The sequence below is a fragment of the Phyllobates terribilis genome, unplaced genomic scaffold (genome assembly GCF_046119375.1).
Source record: "Phyllobates terribilis strain yellow unplaced genomic scaffold, ASM4611937v1 Scaffold_600__1_contigs__length_992639, whole genome shotgun sequence".
NCBI classification, from domain to species: Eukaryota; Metazoa; Chordata; class Amphibia; order Anura; family Dendrobatidae; genus Phyllobates; species Phyllobates terribilis.
Window position 1 is genome coordinate 371,353 of NW_027363360.1, and position 19,228 is coordinate 390,580.

Genomic DNA, 19,228 nt, shown 5'->3' on the forward strand with positions numbered 1-19,228 from the left:
CAGCTGTCCGTCTGATCTCCTAGTACAGTCATCTACCAAGAATAAAACCAATTATTATTTTTGAATTAAATATCCTTGAATTTTATAGTTTTGAAAATTTCTACTTAAACTGTCTGTAAAAATATTGAATTATTCACCAAGACAATGACAGTTCACAGTCTAATAGAAAACCTCATAGCGTGAACCAGTAAACTGTGGTGTTCAACTGTTTGTTCATTCTGCCTCCCAAATATGAAATAAAAAGCCAAACAATGTTATGTACAGTGGGGAAAATAAGTATTTGATACGCTAATGATTTTGCAATTTTTCCCAGCTACAAAGAAGGGAGAGGACTGTAATATTTATCGTAGGTACACTTCAACTGTGAGAGACAGAATCTAAAAATAAAAACCAGAAAATCACATTGTATGATTTTTAAAATAATTAATTAGCATTTTATTGCATGAAATAAGTATTTGATCACCGACCAACCAGCAAGAATTCTGGCTCTCACAGACATGTTAAGTTTTTCTTTAAGAAGCCCTCCTACTCTACACTCATTACCTGTATTAATTGCACCTGTTTGAACTCGTTACCTGTATAAAAGATACCTGTCCACACGCTCAATCAATCACACTCCAACCTCTCCACCAAGGCCAAGACCAAATAGCTGTCTAAAGATCCCAAGGACAAAATTGTAGATCAGCACAAGGCTGGGATGGGCTACAGGACAATAGGCAAGCAGCTTAGCGAGAATGGAATAACTATTGACACAATTATTAAGAAATGGAAGAAACACAAGATGACTCTGAATCTTCCTCGGTCTAGGGCTCCATGCAGGATCTCACCTCGTGGGTAAGGATGATTCTGAAAAAGGTCAGGAATCAGCCCAGAACTACATGGGAGGTCCTGGTCAATGACCTGAAGAGAGCTAGAACCACAGTCTAAAACATTACCGTTAGTAACACACTACGCTGTCATGGATTAAAATCCAGCATGGCACAAAAGGTCCCCCTGCTCACACCAGCACATGTCCAGGCCCGTTTGAACTTCTCCAATGACCATCTGGATGATCCAGAGGAGGCATGGGAGAAGGTAATGTGGTCAGATGAGGCCAAAATAGAACTTTTTGGTATCAACTCCACTCGCCGGGTTTGGAGGAAGAAGAAGGAAGAGTACAAACCCAAGAACATAATTTGGGGGTGATTTTCTGCAAAGAGAACATGACGACTGTACTATATTGAAGGGAGGATGGATGGGGTCATGTATCGCAAGATTTTGGCCAACAACCTTGAACATAGGTCGTGGCTGGTTCTTCCAGCATGACAATGACTTGAAACACACAGCCAGGGCAACTAAGAAGTGATATCATAAGAAGCATTTCAGGGTCAATGTTGCCCAGCGACAGCCCCAAAACCTGAAAGATCTGGAAAAGATTTGTATGGGGGAGTGGGCCAAAATCCCTGCTGCAGTGTGTGCAAACTTGTTCAAGAACTAAAGGAAACATCTTACCTCTGTAATTTCAAACAAAGGTTTCTGTACCAAATATTAAGTAAAAATCATGCAATGTGATTTTCTGGATTTTTTTTTAGATTCTGTCTCTCACAGGTGAAGTGTACCTACGATAAAATTTACAGATTTCTCCATTCTTTGTAGGTGGGAAAACTTGAAAAATCAGCAGTGTATCAAATACTTATTTCCACCATTGTAGGTGACAATAATATCAATAAAAACTTCTACTCATCTCACAAAAAACAAGCCCCCAACTCAGGTCCATCATCTGCCAGTGTAATAACAGAGGTTTCCACATTATTAGTGGCTCAAAGGTTCTAGAAAAGCAACATGGCTTCCATACACCAATCCCGCAATATCCGCTCTCCCAAAGTCAGATCTCCCCCTCGCTTATGAGCCTTGCAGTGTGTCCAAACCACATTTAGCATCCATGTATTTGGCATTACTATAGTGAGAAGAACCCACTTAATTTATGGTATGTGAGTGCCCAGATTGTGCTCCAGGAGACAATGTGTTGGGTAATAAAATGGAATATTTGCAATTTTCACTCTCCAACATCCACAGTGCAGAAAGTGCCTGTGGAATCAAACTATGGATATGGAAACTAACAGTGCAATAGTTACTTTGTGTCCTTCTCCTATTGGGGAGAATCAAGCAAACACTGGTGGAGCTAGTAATTCTATCTTACCAGTGGTGAATAAGGATAGTGGTGTTTCTAATGATACAGAGCAATCATCACTAGTTGATTTTGGGTTAAATGAATTAAATTGGTGCAACCTCAACGCTGAGTGTGAGTGCATTGGATTTTTCTATTTTAACTATCCATCCTGATTCCCAAAATTCCTTACCAACAATATCTCAATCATTAAGTGTAGGGCATACATCATTAGAGGAAGGTTCCACTGATAAATCAGCGAAGCTACCACCTCCACAAAATATAACTTCTTCAATAGAATTGTTATCACCAGCTGTAATATTAACTAATGAAACTGCACCGCCTCTCAATGGTAAAAAACACACCGCTCCTTTATGATACAAAAATCCCAATTTTTTCAGCCGGCCCAAGCTCGCCAACCAAAAAGAAAAAGAAATATCAGGGATGTAGGGGGCGAGGTAGAGCCATCCCAAAAAATAGCAGCCCTGTAGGATTTGCTAATTAAAAAGACAAAGCCATTAGGGTAAATATTGAGGAAAGCGAAAAAGATGAGAAACAGAAAATGGTAGGCATTTTTACCCTGTCTGACCACACCTTGTCTGAGGCTGAGATCTCACGATTGAGTAGAGGACTCTCTTTTTGACCTGTTTCAAGTTTGAATGTTTTCAATTTATATGTAGATTTGAATGAGTACTTTAGGAAATTGACGTTAAAACATCATTTTATTATTGAAGAAAAACGTAAATCAATAAACGTCAGTATACCCCTTGCTAATAATGGAGTCGAAAATCATGTGCCCGCTATGGGTTTCCACCATGTTCCACTAGGTGGTAAATCTCATTTTTATCCTACTCACCATAAGGGAACTCATCTCGAGACTTTTCAGCAACTGATTTTAAAAGACATTCGCACTTTTACTCATATTAAAAAGAGGGATAACCTGACGGCTCCAGAAAGACAAGCCATCTCTAGTTTACGGAAGAATAAAGGAATAATTATTAAGGAAGCTGATAAGGCGGTGGTATTGTGGTGATGAATCGGGGTTGGTACACTGGAGAAGGTTTGCGGATACTGGGCGATACTGATTATTATAATAAATTAGATTGTGATAATTCTGTCACCATCTTTATGGAATATAAAAACTTAACTAAGGGGGCCCTTAGGGAGGGGATCTTGGATGTGAGAGAGAAAAAATTTTTGGATATACAATTTTTTCAGACCCCTTATTTTTATTTCCGACCCAAGATCCATAAAAGTACTACCAATCCCCCTGGTCGCCCCATCATTTCGGGGATAAAATCTATAACAGCTAATTTATCACATTATGTCGATTTGTTTTTACAAAATATGTGATTAGGCTTGAATCTTATTTAAAAGATTCTTCACATTTTATTAGCTTGATGAGGGATTTACCTCCCTAGGAGGAGGGCGGCATGGTGGCTCAGTGGTTAGCACTGCAGCCTTGCAGCGCTGGGGTCCTGGGCTAAAATCCCACCGAGGATAACATCTGCGAGGAGTTTGTATGTTCTCCCGTGTTTGTATGGGATTCCTCCGGGTTCTCCAGTTTCCTCCCACACTCCAAAGACATACTGATAGAGAATGTAGATTGTGAGCCCCAATGGGGACAGTGCCAATAATGTCTGTAAATTGTCTGAATTGTAAAGCGCTGCAGAATATGTTGGCGCTAAATAAATAAAAAGATTATTATTATTATGTTTTTTGTACCTTAGATGTGAGTTCCTTATACTCCAACATTACACATATTTTAGGTTTAGAGGCTATTGATCATTATTTGTGTTCAGATACCTCTATATTTTTGGAACAGAAAAGGTTCTTATTAGAAAGTAATGAGTTTATCTTAAACAATAAAAAAATTTATTTGAAGAGACCACATATAAACAGATGAGAGGTTGTGCGATGGGGACGAGACTCGCCCCTAGCTATGCTAATTTATTTATGGGGAGGTTTGAGTCCGTTTTCATCGTACAGTCCCATCTATATACTAGACATAGATGAGAGGTTGTGCGATGGGGACGAGATTCGCCCCTAGCTATGCTAATTTATTTATGGGGAGGTTTGAGTCTGTCTTCATCGTACAGTCCCATCTATATACTAGACATATATGTCTCTATAGGAGATTTATAGATGATATTTTCTTTGTCAGGACTGGTACCCATGAGGAAGCATCTATATTTGTATCTGAATTAAATAATAAAACCTGGGGTCTTAGTTTTTCATCTAATATATCCAGTTTACGTATTCAATTCCTTGACCTCCTGATTAAAAAAAAACCCAGAAGGAAAGATAATCACCTCCACGCATTTCAAAGAGGTGGATGTGAATAGTTACCTAGCATATGATAGCAGCCATCTTCCAGTCTGGGTGCGTAATATTCCCTATGGACAGTATTGGAGAATTAGGAAAAATTGTAGTAGAGATGTGGATTTTATTAATGAATCTAGGATTTTAAAGATGAGATTCAGGGAAAAGGGATATCCTGACAAATTATTAAGTGATGCATATAAGAAAGCCAAATGTTTATCCCAAGAAAAATGCTTGGAAATGATAAACAATAAGGGGAATCTGGCCGGACCTACCACTGTGGTAAAAAATTAGACTATTAAACCATTGAGTGCTGAGTATAGTCTCATTACAACATTTAGCCAATCTAGAGTTACTCTTAATAACCTATTGAAGACGTATTGGTTCATTTTATCCGGTGATCCCATTTTGGGCAAGCAACTGCCGGCCAAACCAAGGATTATATATAGGAGGTGTCAGAATCTGAAAAATGTGTTAGCGCCTAGCTCCACATCATTGACTAAGAGTTATATAAAGTATAAAAATATAAACCAAGGAAGGGGGGATGGGTGCTTTACATGTAGAACATCAAAATGTCTCTGTTGTGGGATCATTAATAATGGAACAAAAACTTTTAGCTTGCCCACCACGGGGGAGACTTTTCAGATTAGATGCCGGACAGACTGCCGTCATATGTGATATATCTGTTGGAGTGTACATGTGGTCTACAGTATGTAGGTCGCACCATACAACCAATGCGCGCCAGGCTAAATAAACATCGGCAGAATATTAGAAATGGAGATTTGTTCCATAGTTGTCAAAGCACTTCTTCTTAGAAGATCAGAAAGATCCAAAATATCTGCACCTTACGATTATTGATCATATATCTGACACGGTGCATGATAGATAGAAAAGGTTGGTAAACCGGGAAAATTATTGGATCTATAAGTTGGGAACTTTATCCCCGGAAGGTCTGAATCTCTCACTTGAAAATATTATTAACTAAGTAATATAATTTATGTGGAATTGAAAAATATAGTGGATATTTATTTTTATTAGGTTTTTAATATGAGTGTAATTCTGAATATATGCAGCTTTTACTCTTTTTATATTCTTCTTTTATATGTATATATAGCTTTTTCATGTAGTTTTATGTTAGTGTTGATGTTTTGTCTCTGTTATCGGCCAAGTCAGGTTGGTCCTTAGAATGGGAACCTGTATATATGGTAATGGGGATTTGAGGGTTAACTGGTCAATTGTTGGCACCTGCTGGTTAATTGGTTAAACTTCTATATAAAGTGCTTGTGTGGTAATATTGGCCATCACCTGATGATGGCGGTATTAGCCGAAACATGTTGTGAAGCCATTTGATTAATAAAGAAAATGATGGAGTAACAAATACCCCGGCCTGCTGTCACCTTACCCCATTGAAAACCGCAGCGACTTTGTACTTTGTATTCTTGATTCCCTCTTGGGTGGGCGGTTTGGGGCTGCAGATATCGGCTTATTAACCGTTTACAAGGACCCGCGGTGATGTCACGCCCCATGTGATTCTGTCAGCCGGTCAGCCTGAGACCCGTGCGGTGTGCGGTTCACACCGGAGCCTTAATCCGTGGTTGTGCAGCGGTGCGCAACCACACAAGGTTAGTACATTTCTATTTCCATTTTCCTCCCCTCAAAGATCACCGGGTATACACAGGAGCGCCTCTCTTTTCTTCTTTTTTTGCATGTGGAATCAAAATATTCCCTACTTCTATAGATTATTCCACTGAGGGTTATAATTTCCAAAATGGAGTCAATTTATGGGGATTTCTACTGCTCTGGTTTTCTGCAATTTGGTCACATTAGGGCTTCTGCAAAGGAAGTGTCCCATCTCCTCTGGGATCTGCTCCTGTGACGTCTGCTACTCTCACCAGGAGCCGCCTTATTCATCCTGCAGGTGGCGCTGGTGATGGAGGAGACGTCAGAACCAGAAGCTCTGGGCGGCGCAGGCTCTGTCCAGCCAGTAAAATTAGGGTTGCTGGTACCTGTAGTACCATTCAGTCTGGTAGTATGGGTGCGTGTGCTGTCCAGCTGGAGTAATCTGCTCTCTGCTTCAGCCATTTGGAAAGCACCACACCCTACTAAAGCTGGAAGCATATTGCCGGAAGCTGCCAGATCCAGCCTTGTCCTCTGGTTCAGTCCTCTGTACTCAGCTCCCGGCTTGTGTATTTGTTTCCTGTTGTGACCTCGGCCCGTTTACTGACTACTCTTGTGTCTTCTGATTTTGTATTTTCTCTGCCCTCCTGGTTCTGACCCGGCTAACATACTATTCTTCTTCCCATCTCACACCATAGAACAGCAGGTAACACCGTGGCCCAAGCCTAGGGGTCTCTGTGTAAGAACAGATCCATGTAGATTGATTAAATGGTGATGAACAAGACAATTCGTGGGATCTGGAAAATGAAGTAGATGGCACCAAGCCTGTTTGTGGTGGTCATCTTTTGAGCTGCCAGGTGACCATGCGACATTGTGTCTGCAAACTATTTCAGCAAGATCTATATTGAAATAGCTAAATGCCGCTCCTTCCCTTCTTAACCTGCCATGTGCCCAGACAGTAGTGTACAACCGTATATAGGGTATTGTAGGATTCAAGGAAAATAATTTGTAAGGTCCATTTGTTTCCTATTATCCTTTAAGAAGAATTTCAAAGTTATCACCACATAAAGTGACACACGTCAGATTTGAAAAATGGGGCCTGATTAGGATCACAAAACTGGCTGCAGGAAGGGGTTAAATCAGAGAAATTTGGGCAGTAACTACTGTAGTCAAAAACTGACTACAGACAATAACATCTACTGAAATGATCAAACTCAACAGTCTCCATCAGTAATAAATGAGTAACTAGTGGTGAAACCTCTCTGGGGTAATTACAGTATGGGGCTCGGTGGCTCTTGGCAATCTAAACTATCATAAGGGCCAATATTTTCTGTCAGATGAGTTTCAAGAAGAAATATTAGACATTGAAAGAGAACTTTTTATAATAGTGCAGAGATGAGGCGTCTTAAATTTAGATCTCAGGCATTGGGAAGACGTAATGGAGATCTTTTTTTAAAGACTACCAGGGAGTTACAGACTCACATAAGTGAGGCCGATCCAACCGCAATCAAACTATCATACAGAATAAAGCTATAAAAAAAGACATTTTTTTATTCTATGTTACATCCTCAACAACAATATATGTATGAAGGGAGAAATCCAACACTAAACCGGAGTCGCACTCATTCATGGTGGACCATTGGAGCTACAATAACCTGACCAGAAGAGTAGAGAAAGTATTAGCGCCCCCATTTCAGGAGAGATTGTGCAGTAATCTGAATTCCTTAGGATTGAAAACATAATGGAATTTATGACGTGGAGTGAATCCATGAAACCAGGGCTGGAGCCAACACATCTCCTGCAGGCGTGAATAAATGTATATTACAGCCAACAGCCACGCACAGCTTAGAGATATATCATGGCACAGGTGTAATGTTTTCTGTATAGTTTATCACAATCCTGTTTGAAGTTAGTTGGTTTTAAAAGAAATTGAAAAGTCAGGATAAAGGGAAACTCTGCTGTTATTGTACAGAAATTCACACTTGGCCTCACTGCACATTTAATGTTGTCGATCATAAAAGTGAAGTTTGGCCAGAAAGACTGGACCTGGTCTTGTAGGGACCATATGAGCACATTCAGCAGCACAGAAAGTTTTTGCATCGCCATATTTTGAGAGCTATAATTTTTCCATAGTTCGGCCGACAGTCATGTGACGGCTTGTTTTTTGCGGGACAAGTTGACATTTTTATTGGTACTAATTTTGGGCAAGTGACTTTTTTTTATCGCTTTCTACTCAGATTTTTGGGAGGTGGAATAAACAAAAACCAACAATTCAGGAATTGTTTTTTTGGCATTCTTTTTATGTCGTTCTGCGTGTGGAAAAATGTATAAGGCCGGTTTATTATTCGGGTCAGTACAATTACAGCCGTACTACATTTATATTGTTTTTTTAGGTTTTGGCGCTGTTACACAATAAAAACTATTTTTTTTGCATCACTTTATTCTGAGAGCTGTAACTTTTTTATTTTTCGTGTGATGGAGCTGTATGGCAGCTTCTTTTTTGCGGGACAAGATGACGTTTTCAGCGGTACCATTTTTATTTACATTCATCTTTTTTATCGCGTTTTATTCCACTTTTTGTTTGGAAATATGATGATTAAGCACCGTTATTTGCTTAGTTTTTTTTTCTTTTACTGTGTTCACTAAAGGGGTTAACTAGTGGGACAGCTTTATTTTATAGGTCAGGTTGTTCCGGACACGGCAATACCATATATGTGTGCTTTTATTGTTTATTTTTTTTCCATATATTATTTTTAATATATCTTGGAAAAATATATATTTTTTAATATATTTTTACAACAGGCTGATCGCAGTTATAAGGTATAGCAGAGCAGGATCACTGCTATAACTTTTAAACTGTCAGCTCTGCAGACACAAGTTACTTTGATCATGCACTGCGCATGATCAAACTAACTTGCTGGGGCTGGTGACCCGAATGTTGTCATGACGACATCGGGTTACCATGGCAACGATCGGGACCCCGCTGCTGTCCCTCTGCTCACTCGCTAAATGCTGCAATCACAGCGATTGCAGCATTTAGGGGGTTAAAGTGCTGCCGGGAGCGGTGCGGGCACTGCGTGCCGGGTGTCAGATGTCAGAATCAGCTGACCTGGGCGGCGATTGCGCTAGTACAGCCTGTGTGCGGGTGCAATCGCCATGTCGTAATAATATGTACCTGGTCCATAAAGTCCAGGGAACAGGGATGTATTTTTACTTACAACGTCAGAAAGGGGTTAACAGTTTTGTGTAGGGGAGAATGTTGTGATCTAGAGGAGAATGGTGATCACACGATTGTGATATGGCCGGACTACACCACCGATAAAGCAGCCACAGCCGGTGACTGAGAAGAATCTGTAACTTCTCTGCATTTAGTGGTCACTACTCACCTGGGTGGTCATATGTAGGAATCTCCTCTTTACACCGCTCATCACCCCTCACATATGTCTCTATAGTATTAATAAGGATCAGATCTTCACCCTGAAACAAATATTGTAAAAGTCACAGACAGATGGAGAAGTCCCATCTATGATCAGCTCTAATCCTGCCATCTCCACCGTTCTCATTACACAAATATAAAACATATAATACTGGTGGATAAAACAAGACTGAGCACAAGACCTTCACAGCCGTCTACACATCATAGGGGAGATCTCATGACACCTTCTCTCCATCTACCTGATGATCCTGAGGAACATTGGGATCTTCTTGCTTACAGTCATGTGGAAGAAGAGGACGGGGACATCTCTCTGGTATTGTCCTCTTACTGGATAGAACTGGAGAAAACACATACAGGGACTGAATTCATTCTTTACATACAGATAATTATAGGCCGTGTGTATTTAGTCCTGTCTATTACCTGGTGATGTGAGGGTCTGGGGAACCTCCATCATGACATCTTTGTGTCCCTCTAAATACTCCCACTCCTCCATGGAGAAATAGACAGCGACATCCTGACACCTTATAGGAACCTGACACATACAATGATAATGTCACCACTGCGATCCCTTCATAGCTTTACTGTATAATGTCCCAGCATTCCCAGCAGTGTCACCTCTCCAGTCAGCAGCTCAATCATCTTGTGGGTGAGTTCTAGGATCTTCTGGTCATTGATGTCCTCATGTACCAGGTGATGAGATGGAAGCCCTGTGATTGGGCTCAGATGTCTTCTCCATCCCTCAGACACAGGGTCCTGACAGCGCTCACTAGAGGTCTTCTTCACTACTGTGTAATCCTGGTTATGGAGAGACACATTAATAAATCTCACTCCAGACATATCCAGAGTCCTCACCTCTCCAGTTCTGTCCATCTGTTATTCCCATAGATAAGAATGATGTAATGTGACGTCATCAGAATCTCTCACCTCTCCAGTAAGACGGAAGAGGATCTCTAGGGTGAGGTGTAATATCCTCTCCGCCATCTTGTCTCTGTCCATATCCAGTTTTGATGGGTAAATCAGGAAAACTCTCTTATATAGAAGACTGTCACTGAGCGGATCGAATATTGTAGAGATCTGAATGAGAAGAAGATAAGTAGAAGTAACATCATAAAAATCCTGTGTAATAATACAATTACTGGAGATAATTAGAGAAAATATGAGGAGATTTATTATTTTACAGTATTTAGTTTTTTTCTTTATATCTGCTAATAAAACCTATATATTTTAGAACACAGCCAACAAGCAGTTTCTTCCTCGGAGTCTGCAGCTGAATACGTTTCTCATAGACTCATCTTCCATAAAGCTAATTCTCGTCTCATTTACCGACATTGGAATCGGCATTAGCAATACTGCAGGAGATATTCATTACACGTGACATGAGAAATAACTACTTCATGATGAGGACGACATCTTCATCTTCTTCTACGGCTCCAGAAACATATTTGGCCAGAGTCCATCACTGACTACATCACCTCCGGCCGTCTATATGAATGTTTCCCGTCTTCCCCAGACTAATCTTCTATCTCGTTAGATCTCATGTCTAATTCACACACAGGAGTTTGAGGCTTTTATAAAACCTTTTTTGTTTACACAAATATTGCGGACAGAAATTATTTGATACCAAAGTCTACATGTGCAGTGTTTTATGGGGTTTATTTCTGGCCTTAGGCTTTCCTATATTACAAGAAAAATACCAGAAAAAAAGCAGAAATTAAAATGTTTCAAAAGAAAATTGGCACCAACAATTGTTATAAAAAGAAAAAAACATGCAAACAGCATAAGACACATTTTGTTATTTTCTAACACGTTAAACATTTGTTTTAAAATAATTAATTCCTTTGAGCACCAGAACATAGATGTACACCGCAGGGATGGCACAGGTGCCGCTACAACATAAACCCTGGCAGTTTAACCAATTGCTGCTGTCAAAAGCAAACTTGGCATCTCAGAAGGTTTGACAGAGTTCGGCTGAATGCTCCTCCTCCCCCAAGTGCTCAATAGTATGGGGCTCCCTAGTTCCTACAATACTAATGTCTAATAATGATATCTGGGCCTGCAATGTACGAAAGTCTATTAGGCCGGGCCAGAGGCAGCGTCCAATGAGTTACATTTTAAAGCCCCCATACACATTAGACTAGAGTTGCATGGAAGTAATGAATTGGGAGTTGGCTGACTATATAATGTATTTGGGGACCTCCCGACAGATGATGTCAGGGCAGAGAAGGATCTGGCATCATGAATTTTAGAGGCTAATTGTTTGTTTTTCCTGTAGATAATCCTCCGCTAGAGGAGTCTGGAGGTGACTCTCTCATACAGACACAGGAAAGCTGGAATATTTGTGTGTATGGGGGAGTCGGGAAAAATAGCCATCTGCCAAATGACCGTTCAGCCAACACTTATCTCGTGTATGGGGCTGTTAAGTACAATACTCAAAAAATAAAGGGAACACTTAAACAACACAATGTAACTCTAAGTCAATTACACTTCTGTGAAATCAACCTGTCCAGTTATGAAGCAACACTGATTGTGAATCATTTTCTCCTGCTGTTGTGTAAATGGAAAATACAGCAGGTAGAAATGATAGTCAATTAGCAAGACACCCCCTATGAAGGAGTGGTTCTGCAGAACATTTCTCTGTTCTCATCCTTTTTGGTTGTTTGGGTCACTTTTGCATTTTATCATTGCTCTCACCCCTAGAGGTACAGTAGCATGAGGCGGTGTCTACAACCCACAGAAGTTGCTCATGTAGTGCAGCTCATCCAGGATGGCACATCAATGAGAGCTGTGGCAAGAAGGGTAACTGTGTGTCAGCACAGTGTCCAAAGCATGGAGCATATACTGTACCAGGAGACAGGTCAGTACACCAGGAGATGTGGAGGGGGCCTTAGGAGGGCAACAACCCAGCATCAGGACCGCTACCTCCTCCTTTGTGCAAGGAGGAACAGGAGGAGCAGTGCAAGATCCCTGCAAAATGACCTCCAACAGGCCACTAACATTTATTTGTCAGCTCAAACTGTCAGAAACAGATTCCATGAGGATATATGAAGGCTCGAAGTCCACAAGTGCGTGTTGCGCTTACAGTACACCATGGTGAAGGGTCATTGGCATTTGCAAGAGAACACCAAGATTGGCAGATTCCACATTGGCGCCCTGTGTTCTTCACGGATGAGAGCAGGTTCACACTGCGCACATGTGACAGAGTCTGGAGATGCTGTGGAGAACGTTCTCCAGCACGATCGGTCTGGCAGTGGGTCAGTAATGGTGTGGGGTGGCATTTCTTTGGAGGGCCGCACAGCCCTCCATGTGCTAGCCAGAGGTACCCTGACTGCCATTAGGTCCTGGGATGAGATCCTCAGATCCATTGTGAAACCGTATTCAGGTGCAATGGGCCCTGTGTTCCTTCTGATGCATGACAATGCTAGGCCTCGTGTGGCTGAAGTGTGTCAGCAGTTCCTGCATGATGAAGGCACTGATGCTTTGGAATGGCCTGTCCATTCCCCAGAGCTGAATCCAATCGAGCACATCTGGGACATCATGTCTTGTTCCATCCATCAATGCCACGTTGCATCACAGACTTTAATTTGGTAGAGTCACATTTCCCAACTCTGAAGACCGTATGCTGCCACTGTACTTGGCAGGCCCAGTCCAGATGGTATGGAGATAAATGAAGGATACCAAAGTCCAAAAATAAACTTTACTTAACAAGAACTTGATGACAAGTATATACAGTATATCAGATAGCAGGCACAACACTTTATGAATGTTTCTCCTGCATTATGCAGAGTCAAGAACTTTATGGTTACATGTGGCGGTACACAACTTTTGTTAAAAGCTACAACAGTCCAGCAAGCCATTTTGAGAAGGTCCATCATCCCTGTGAGGACCATACAGGTTGAGATGTGTCGTTACAGCCCCTCAGGGCAACTCAGAGCTCCCAGTTGATTTGTGAGGACCTCACTGGCTGAGGTGCATCAGTACGACTCCACACTAGTACTTTCAAAGTCCATTCGATGAGGGCCACACACTCATTGCTGTGGCACTGCATCTTCAGCTCTTCTTAGGAGAACAGATGTCCCAGTTATGCGACACTGTAGCTTCCTCTCTAGTATAGACAACTGTTTGTTTAAATCCTGTTCGTCTAAGATAAGGAATCCTTCCTTAACGTAATTCCCTTTACTCACAGTGGCATGTAAAGGTTTAAACACCCATGGTCAAAATTACAAAACGGAAAATGGGCCGATGCAAAAGTTTGGACACCCTGATTGGTTAGTACCTAGTAGCACCACCTTTTGCAAGTATCACAGCTTGTAAACGCTTTTTGTAGCCAGACAAGAGTTTTTAAATTCTTGTTTGAGGGATTTTCATCCATTCTTCCTTGGAAAATTCTTCCAGTTCTGTGAGATTTCTGGGTCGTCTTGCCTTCACTGCTATTTTGATGTCTAGCCACAGATTTTCAATGATGTTCAGATCAGAGAACTGTGAGGGCTATTGTAAAACCTTCATCTGGTGCCTTTGAGGTTGTCTATTGTGGATTTTGAAGTGTGTTTAGAATCCATTATCCATTTTAAGAAGCCATCCTCTTTTCAACTTCAGATTTTTTAAAGATGGTGTTATACGTGCATCAAGAATTTGTTGAAACTTCATTGAATCCATTCTTCTCTCTACCCGTGAAATGATTCCGTGCCATTGGCTGCAACACAACCCTAAAGCATGATTGATCCACTCCCATGCTTAATGGTTGGCAAGATGTTCTTTTCTTGAAATTCTGTGCCCTTTTTTTCTCCACACATACCTTTGATCATTGTGGCCAAAGAGTTTTATTTTAACCTCATCAATCCATAGAACATGTTTCCAAAATGCATCAGGCTTATTTAGATGTTCTTTTGCATATTTCTGACACTAAATTTTATGGTGAGGACGCAGGAGAGGTTTTCTTCTGATGACTCTTTCATGAGGCCATATTTGTGCAGGTGTCCCTGAAAATGTGCAACAACTAAAGAGTCTGCTAAATCTTTCTGAAGGTCTTTTGCAGTCAAGGGGGGTTTCTGATTTGCCTCTCCAGCAATCCTACGAGCAGCTCTCAATGAAATTTAGCTTTGTCTCCCTTGCTGTTAACTTAACGTGACAGAGCTGGTGTGTCACTCTCCATAAGGAAAAAAGTTACCACTTAGACCTCAGTCCAGAGCCTCTCACCTAGCCAAATCAGTTCTCATACTGACGAGGGCCAACAGCCCGAAACGCCGTGTCTGCAAATTGAGATTTTGATTTGGCTTTTATCCTAAGTCATATTGCACGACTCGTTAAAGGGTTGATTGTAACTTGTAGGATTGCTGCTTCCAATAGGTGGCGCTATAGAGTACAACTCCTCTTTTTATCTGAAGAGGCAATTTGCATATTGCTGTTAACTGCCATTTCTTAATTCCATTTCGAACTGAGGAAAGAGTATAAAGGGAATTGTACTAAAATATGTATGCATATATGTGTATTTGCATACTATCATGTACAGTACAGACCAAAAGTTTGGACACACCTTCTCATTTAAAGATTTTTCTGTATTTTCATGACTATGATCTTCTGCCTCTCTTCACCCCACACGACCCCAGCGTTCCTTCTGGCTGCAGCACCCCCTCTCCTACTATCAAGCAACTGTGGTCATCCTCAAGCAGGATCTTCAGCCTCACAGTACCTGGACTCGGCTAAATATCGCTGCTATTAACCCCTTGTTCTCTGTAGGGATAGTTAGTGATGGGCGGTGGACTGTTATTAATGTATGTATGTTTTTAGGTAAGTGGGTGGGAAGTATAATTAGGTTACTGTGGGGCTAATTATATATTATTATTGTGTACTGTGTTAGTGCGGTAATTAGTAGTATAATAACTGAAGACTCGTGTGTAATAAATATCTTTCATTGGTGCACGGTTTCATCTCAGTTAGTCGCCATTCAGTATAGTTTATAGCAAGGGAATCAGAGTACGTAACATGTGAGGTATTAGCCGGATATTGGTTATTGACAGTCAAGGCCGGCATTAATAATTAATATATGGAATACCACCCTGCAACAAAGGGCAACTTGAAAATTCTTTGCTATCTTCTTATTGCCTTCTCCTGCTTTGTGGCCTCCACCATTTTAATTTTCAGAGTGCTCGGCAGCTGCTTAGAAGAACCCAAGGCTGCGTTTTTTTGGCACAAGGTTAGAGGAGGTTTTTATAAATCTGGGAAATTTCCATCACCTGGCCTTTCCTTATGATGATAGTGAACAAGCCATAACTCTAAGGTATGTGCGCACATTGAGTATTTGGTGCAGAAATTTCGGCAACGTTTCTGCATCTCTTGGCAGCAAAAACACAGCGGCTAATTAAGGTCAGAAACCTTGTCAAACAGAGTCTCCACAATACAGCCGTGATGTAGTGACGTCTTTGTGCCTGCAGTGCACGGAGTCTCAGACTCACAGGCGCAGGCTGAATGGTGGATTAGGGAGCTTTCAACTCCTGATTCACTATTCTATTCAATGGTATCACTGTCATGGGAATGTGGATGTCGCTGAAACTGTGATGATGGGGAATGAGAGGGAGCCCGATAGCTTGTTGTGGATGTATATAAACAGATGTAAGCAATGATGCTGCTGAATAATTGATACAGTCACTACCTTACCCTATCCTGTACCTAAACAAAGCTGATACTGCCCAACCGCGGAGGTTGGCACACTAAGGAATGACAATTGCGCCTCTGCTCACTGATGGCTGTCCGTCAGATGCCCTGGTTAACTCTGATATATATATCAAAAAAATACACTGATACATTAAGTAGGATCAGATATGTCTCAAGGTATATATAAAGGAAAGGGTATGGTACTCATCAGAGAATGTTCCAATAATCTGCCTCGATGCGTTTTCCCAACAGGTTCATCAGGAGGCTTGATACTGGGATGATAATTCATGATGTTCAGCATAGTGTGCCTAATAGCCAGGAGTCCATGTTTAAATATCCCACTTCATCCAAAACCCCTCCCAGACTAGGAGACCCATTCCCATTCCTAGAGGTGAATTGTCACAGGATATATAGAATGGAGTCTGTCTACAATAATGTACTGCTCCTGCGCTACTTCTCATGCACTAGAGGTCCGATAATGTCCATCCCCTAGTGTGCAAGTCCGGAAGTGACGTGCTTTATACTGAAACGCCAGATAAACTGATTGCCTCCGCGCCACTCATACCCGTGACTGTGCATGCCCGTAGTTATGCACTCCATGCCAGAGCGCATCTAGGGTCATTGTCAGCGATTGCGCACGCCTGGATGTGTGTATTCTATGCCGGAGAGCATTACAGTCTCCTATGTATGACTGTGCATGAGTTCCATGCTGGAGTGCATAATGAATTTGGATTGCGTTCCAGCAATATAGAAAAGTCCCGTCTCTGAGATCAGCGTCATGGGAGACTAAAAACAAGTATTGCACATCCTCCCATCATGCAATAGGCATGTAGATCTACTTTATCACTTCATAAAATATGGGATGGTGGCCCACAAAATATTCCTAAATGGCCAAATTTGACCCCTATTGTATAATTAGAGATACACAAGGATCACCACACTTGTTAGTTACTAAATAGTATAAGTGGGATATAACTGATAAGAAATAATTCTGATATAGAAGCTCAGATATCTCGATGAAGTAAAACAATATGTGAACCTCATTCACAGGGAACTGAGTAGCAATCGGTAGAGTATAAAATCCAAAAATGTAATCCAGAATGGGGCTGTATTCACACAAAACAGGCATAGGAAATTTGCTCATTGAGTCCCTTAGTGGCCAGTGAATAATGTCTTAAAATCCACTCACTTTCCTTTTTGAGGATATATCTATTGTGATCACCTCCTCTCACATTGGGTTTAACCATCTCAATGATACAAAAGGAGATGTCTCCGGTTTCACATTGATGTACACTGTTCATGTGTCTCGTTAATGAGATGTCCTGATCATGGCGAGTATCGCGCAAATGCCCCTCTCCCCCACCCTCCTAACTAACTAACTCTTGGTCGTGCATACATAATCTAGGGGGCAGGTGCATGTGGCCATATATACAAGTACTGAGGTTTTACAGTTGGAATAATCCTTCTAGAAAAAGGAGGAACTCGAGAAAGATTTACATGGTCTCATCCAATTACATGTACAACGTTCTCCACATATAAAGAAACCGCAAACTCTTCTATCTAGCCATGTCCCCTTGGGTGCAGGTTTTTCATAGAAACTATGCACTAAACGGTCCCTAATTGAACGACCCTTTCTGAAAGTTATTGTGGGAGTAGATCCCACAGCACCCTCAGGTCCGGGTCCACCACAAGTATATCCCAGTGTTTTCTGAGGATATTAAAGATACGGTCACTGATTGTCACAAGTTCCTATTACTTGTGTTATCCCATATTTTTCTTGGTGTCTTGGTTAGGTATGGAGGAGTGTCTGTCTCTCCCGTTTTTCTGCAAACAACTGTTTGAAATTCAAAATGTACTGTGGTACCTTTTTCTCTGAATCTGGTGTTCATGTCTATTGCCTGTATATTAAAATCTGTGACATTAGAACAGTTCCTTCTCAACTGTAAAAATTGGCCCTTGGGTATTCCTTTTTTTAGGGGGATGGGGTGATGACTATCCCACTTCAATAGTTTATTAGTGCTTGTAGGTTTATGGTAGATGAGTGTCCCTAGGGTCCCATCCCATTCATTCTTGATTAGTACATCCAGGAAAGTCAACTGGTTATAATTAACCTCTGATGTAAATCTAAGGCCCACTCTATTGATGTTGATTTCCCTGACAAATTCAAGAAATTGTTCACTCCTCTCTGACCAGATGATAAAATTGTCCTGAATATATCTATACCATACCCCAATATATGGATTCCACCACTTGTAATCATCCCTGAATATTGTGGTTTCCTCCCATCAGCTCAAAACTAGATTAGCATATGATGGGGCACAGAGGCTCCCCATCACAGTACCCCTGAGCTGGTGGAAGTACTTCCTGTCAAAAAGAAAGAAGTTATGAGTAAGAGTGAATTTAAAAAGATCCTCCATGAAGTCATTATGTCTGCTACACTCTATTGATCTCGATTTCAAGAAATGTCTTACTCCTCTGATATCATCCTCATGTGGGATATTACTGTACAAAGCCTCAATATCTAGTAAAGCCTGCTCCCCTTCATGCATGTATACATGCTCGAGGGTATACATGGAGGGGAGCAGGCAAAGGGAAAACAAATTCCAGAGAACTTATTCCAACTGCATTACCTCAGGCGGTACTGTAGGAACATTATACTATGTGGGGGCATCATATATACTGCATAAGGGGCATTACACTGTGGGGCATCATACATCCTGCATAAGGGGCATAATGGGGGCATTACACTGTGTGGGGCATCATACATCCTGCAAAAGGGGCATAATGGTGGCATTACACTGTGTGGGGGCATCATACATACTGCATAAGGGGCATAATGGGGGCATTACACTGTGTGGGGGCATCATACATACTGCATAAGGGGCATAATGGGGGCATTACACTGTGTGGGGGCATCATACATCCTGCATAAGGGGCATAATGGGGGCATTACACTGTGGGGCCAAGAAAGGGGCCCTGTACTATGAGAACAATATGTTTCCTCCCTTCCTGTCTCCATAGTTGGGTCGTATGTATCTATTACAGGAAACAGAACAAAA

At 41.3% G+C, this 19,228-nt stretch overlaps 1 protein-coding gene across 1 annotated transcript in view; it reads right to left on the reverse strand.

Moving 5' to 3' along the window:
- LOC141233442 (uncharacterized) overlaps positions 1–19,228 on the reverse strand; it is a 111,855-nt gene that overhangs the window by 46,396 nt on the left and 46,231 nt on the right. Inside the window, exon 8 of the mRNA XM_073667901.1 lies at positions 1,277–1,287. Within this exon, the coding sequence (XP_073524002.1) occupies positions 1,277–1,287 (11 nt within the window). The remainder of the gene's footprint in view (positions 1–1,276; positions 1,288–19,228) is intronic.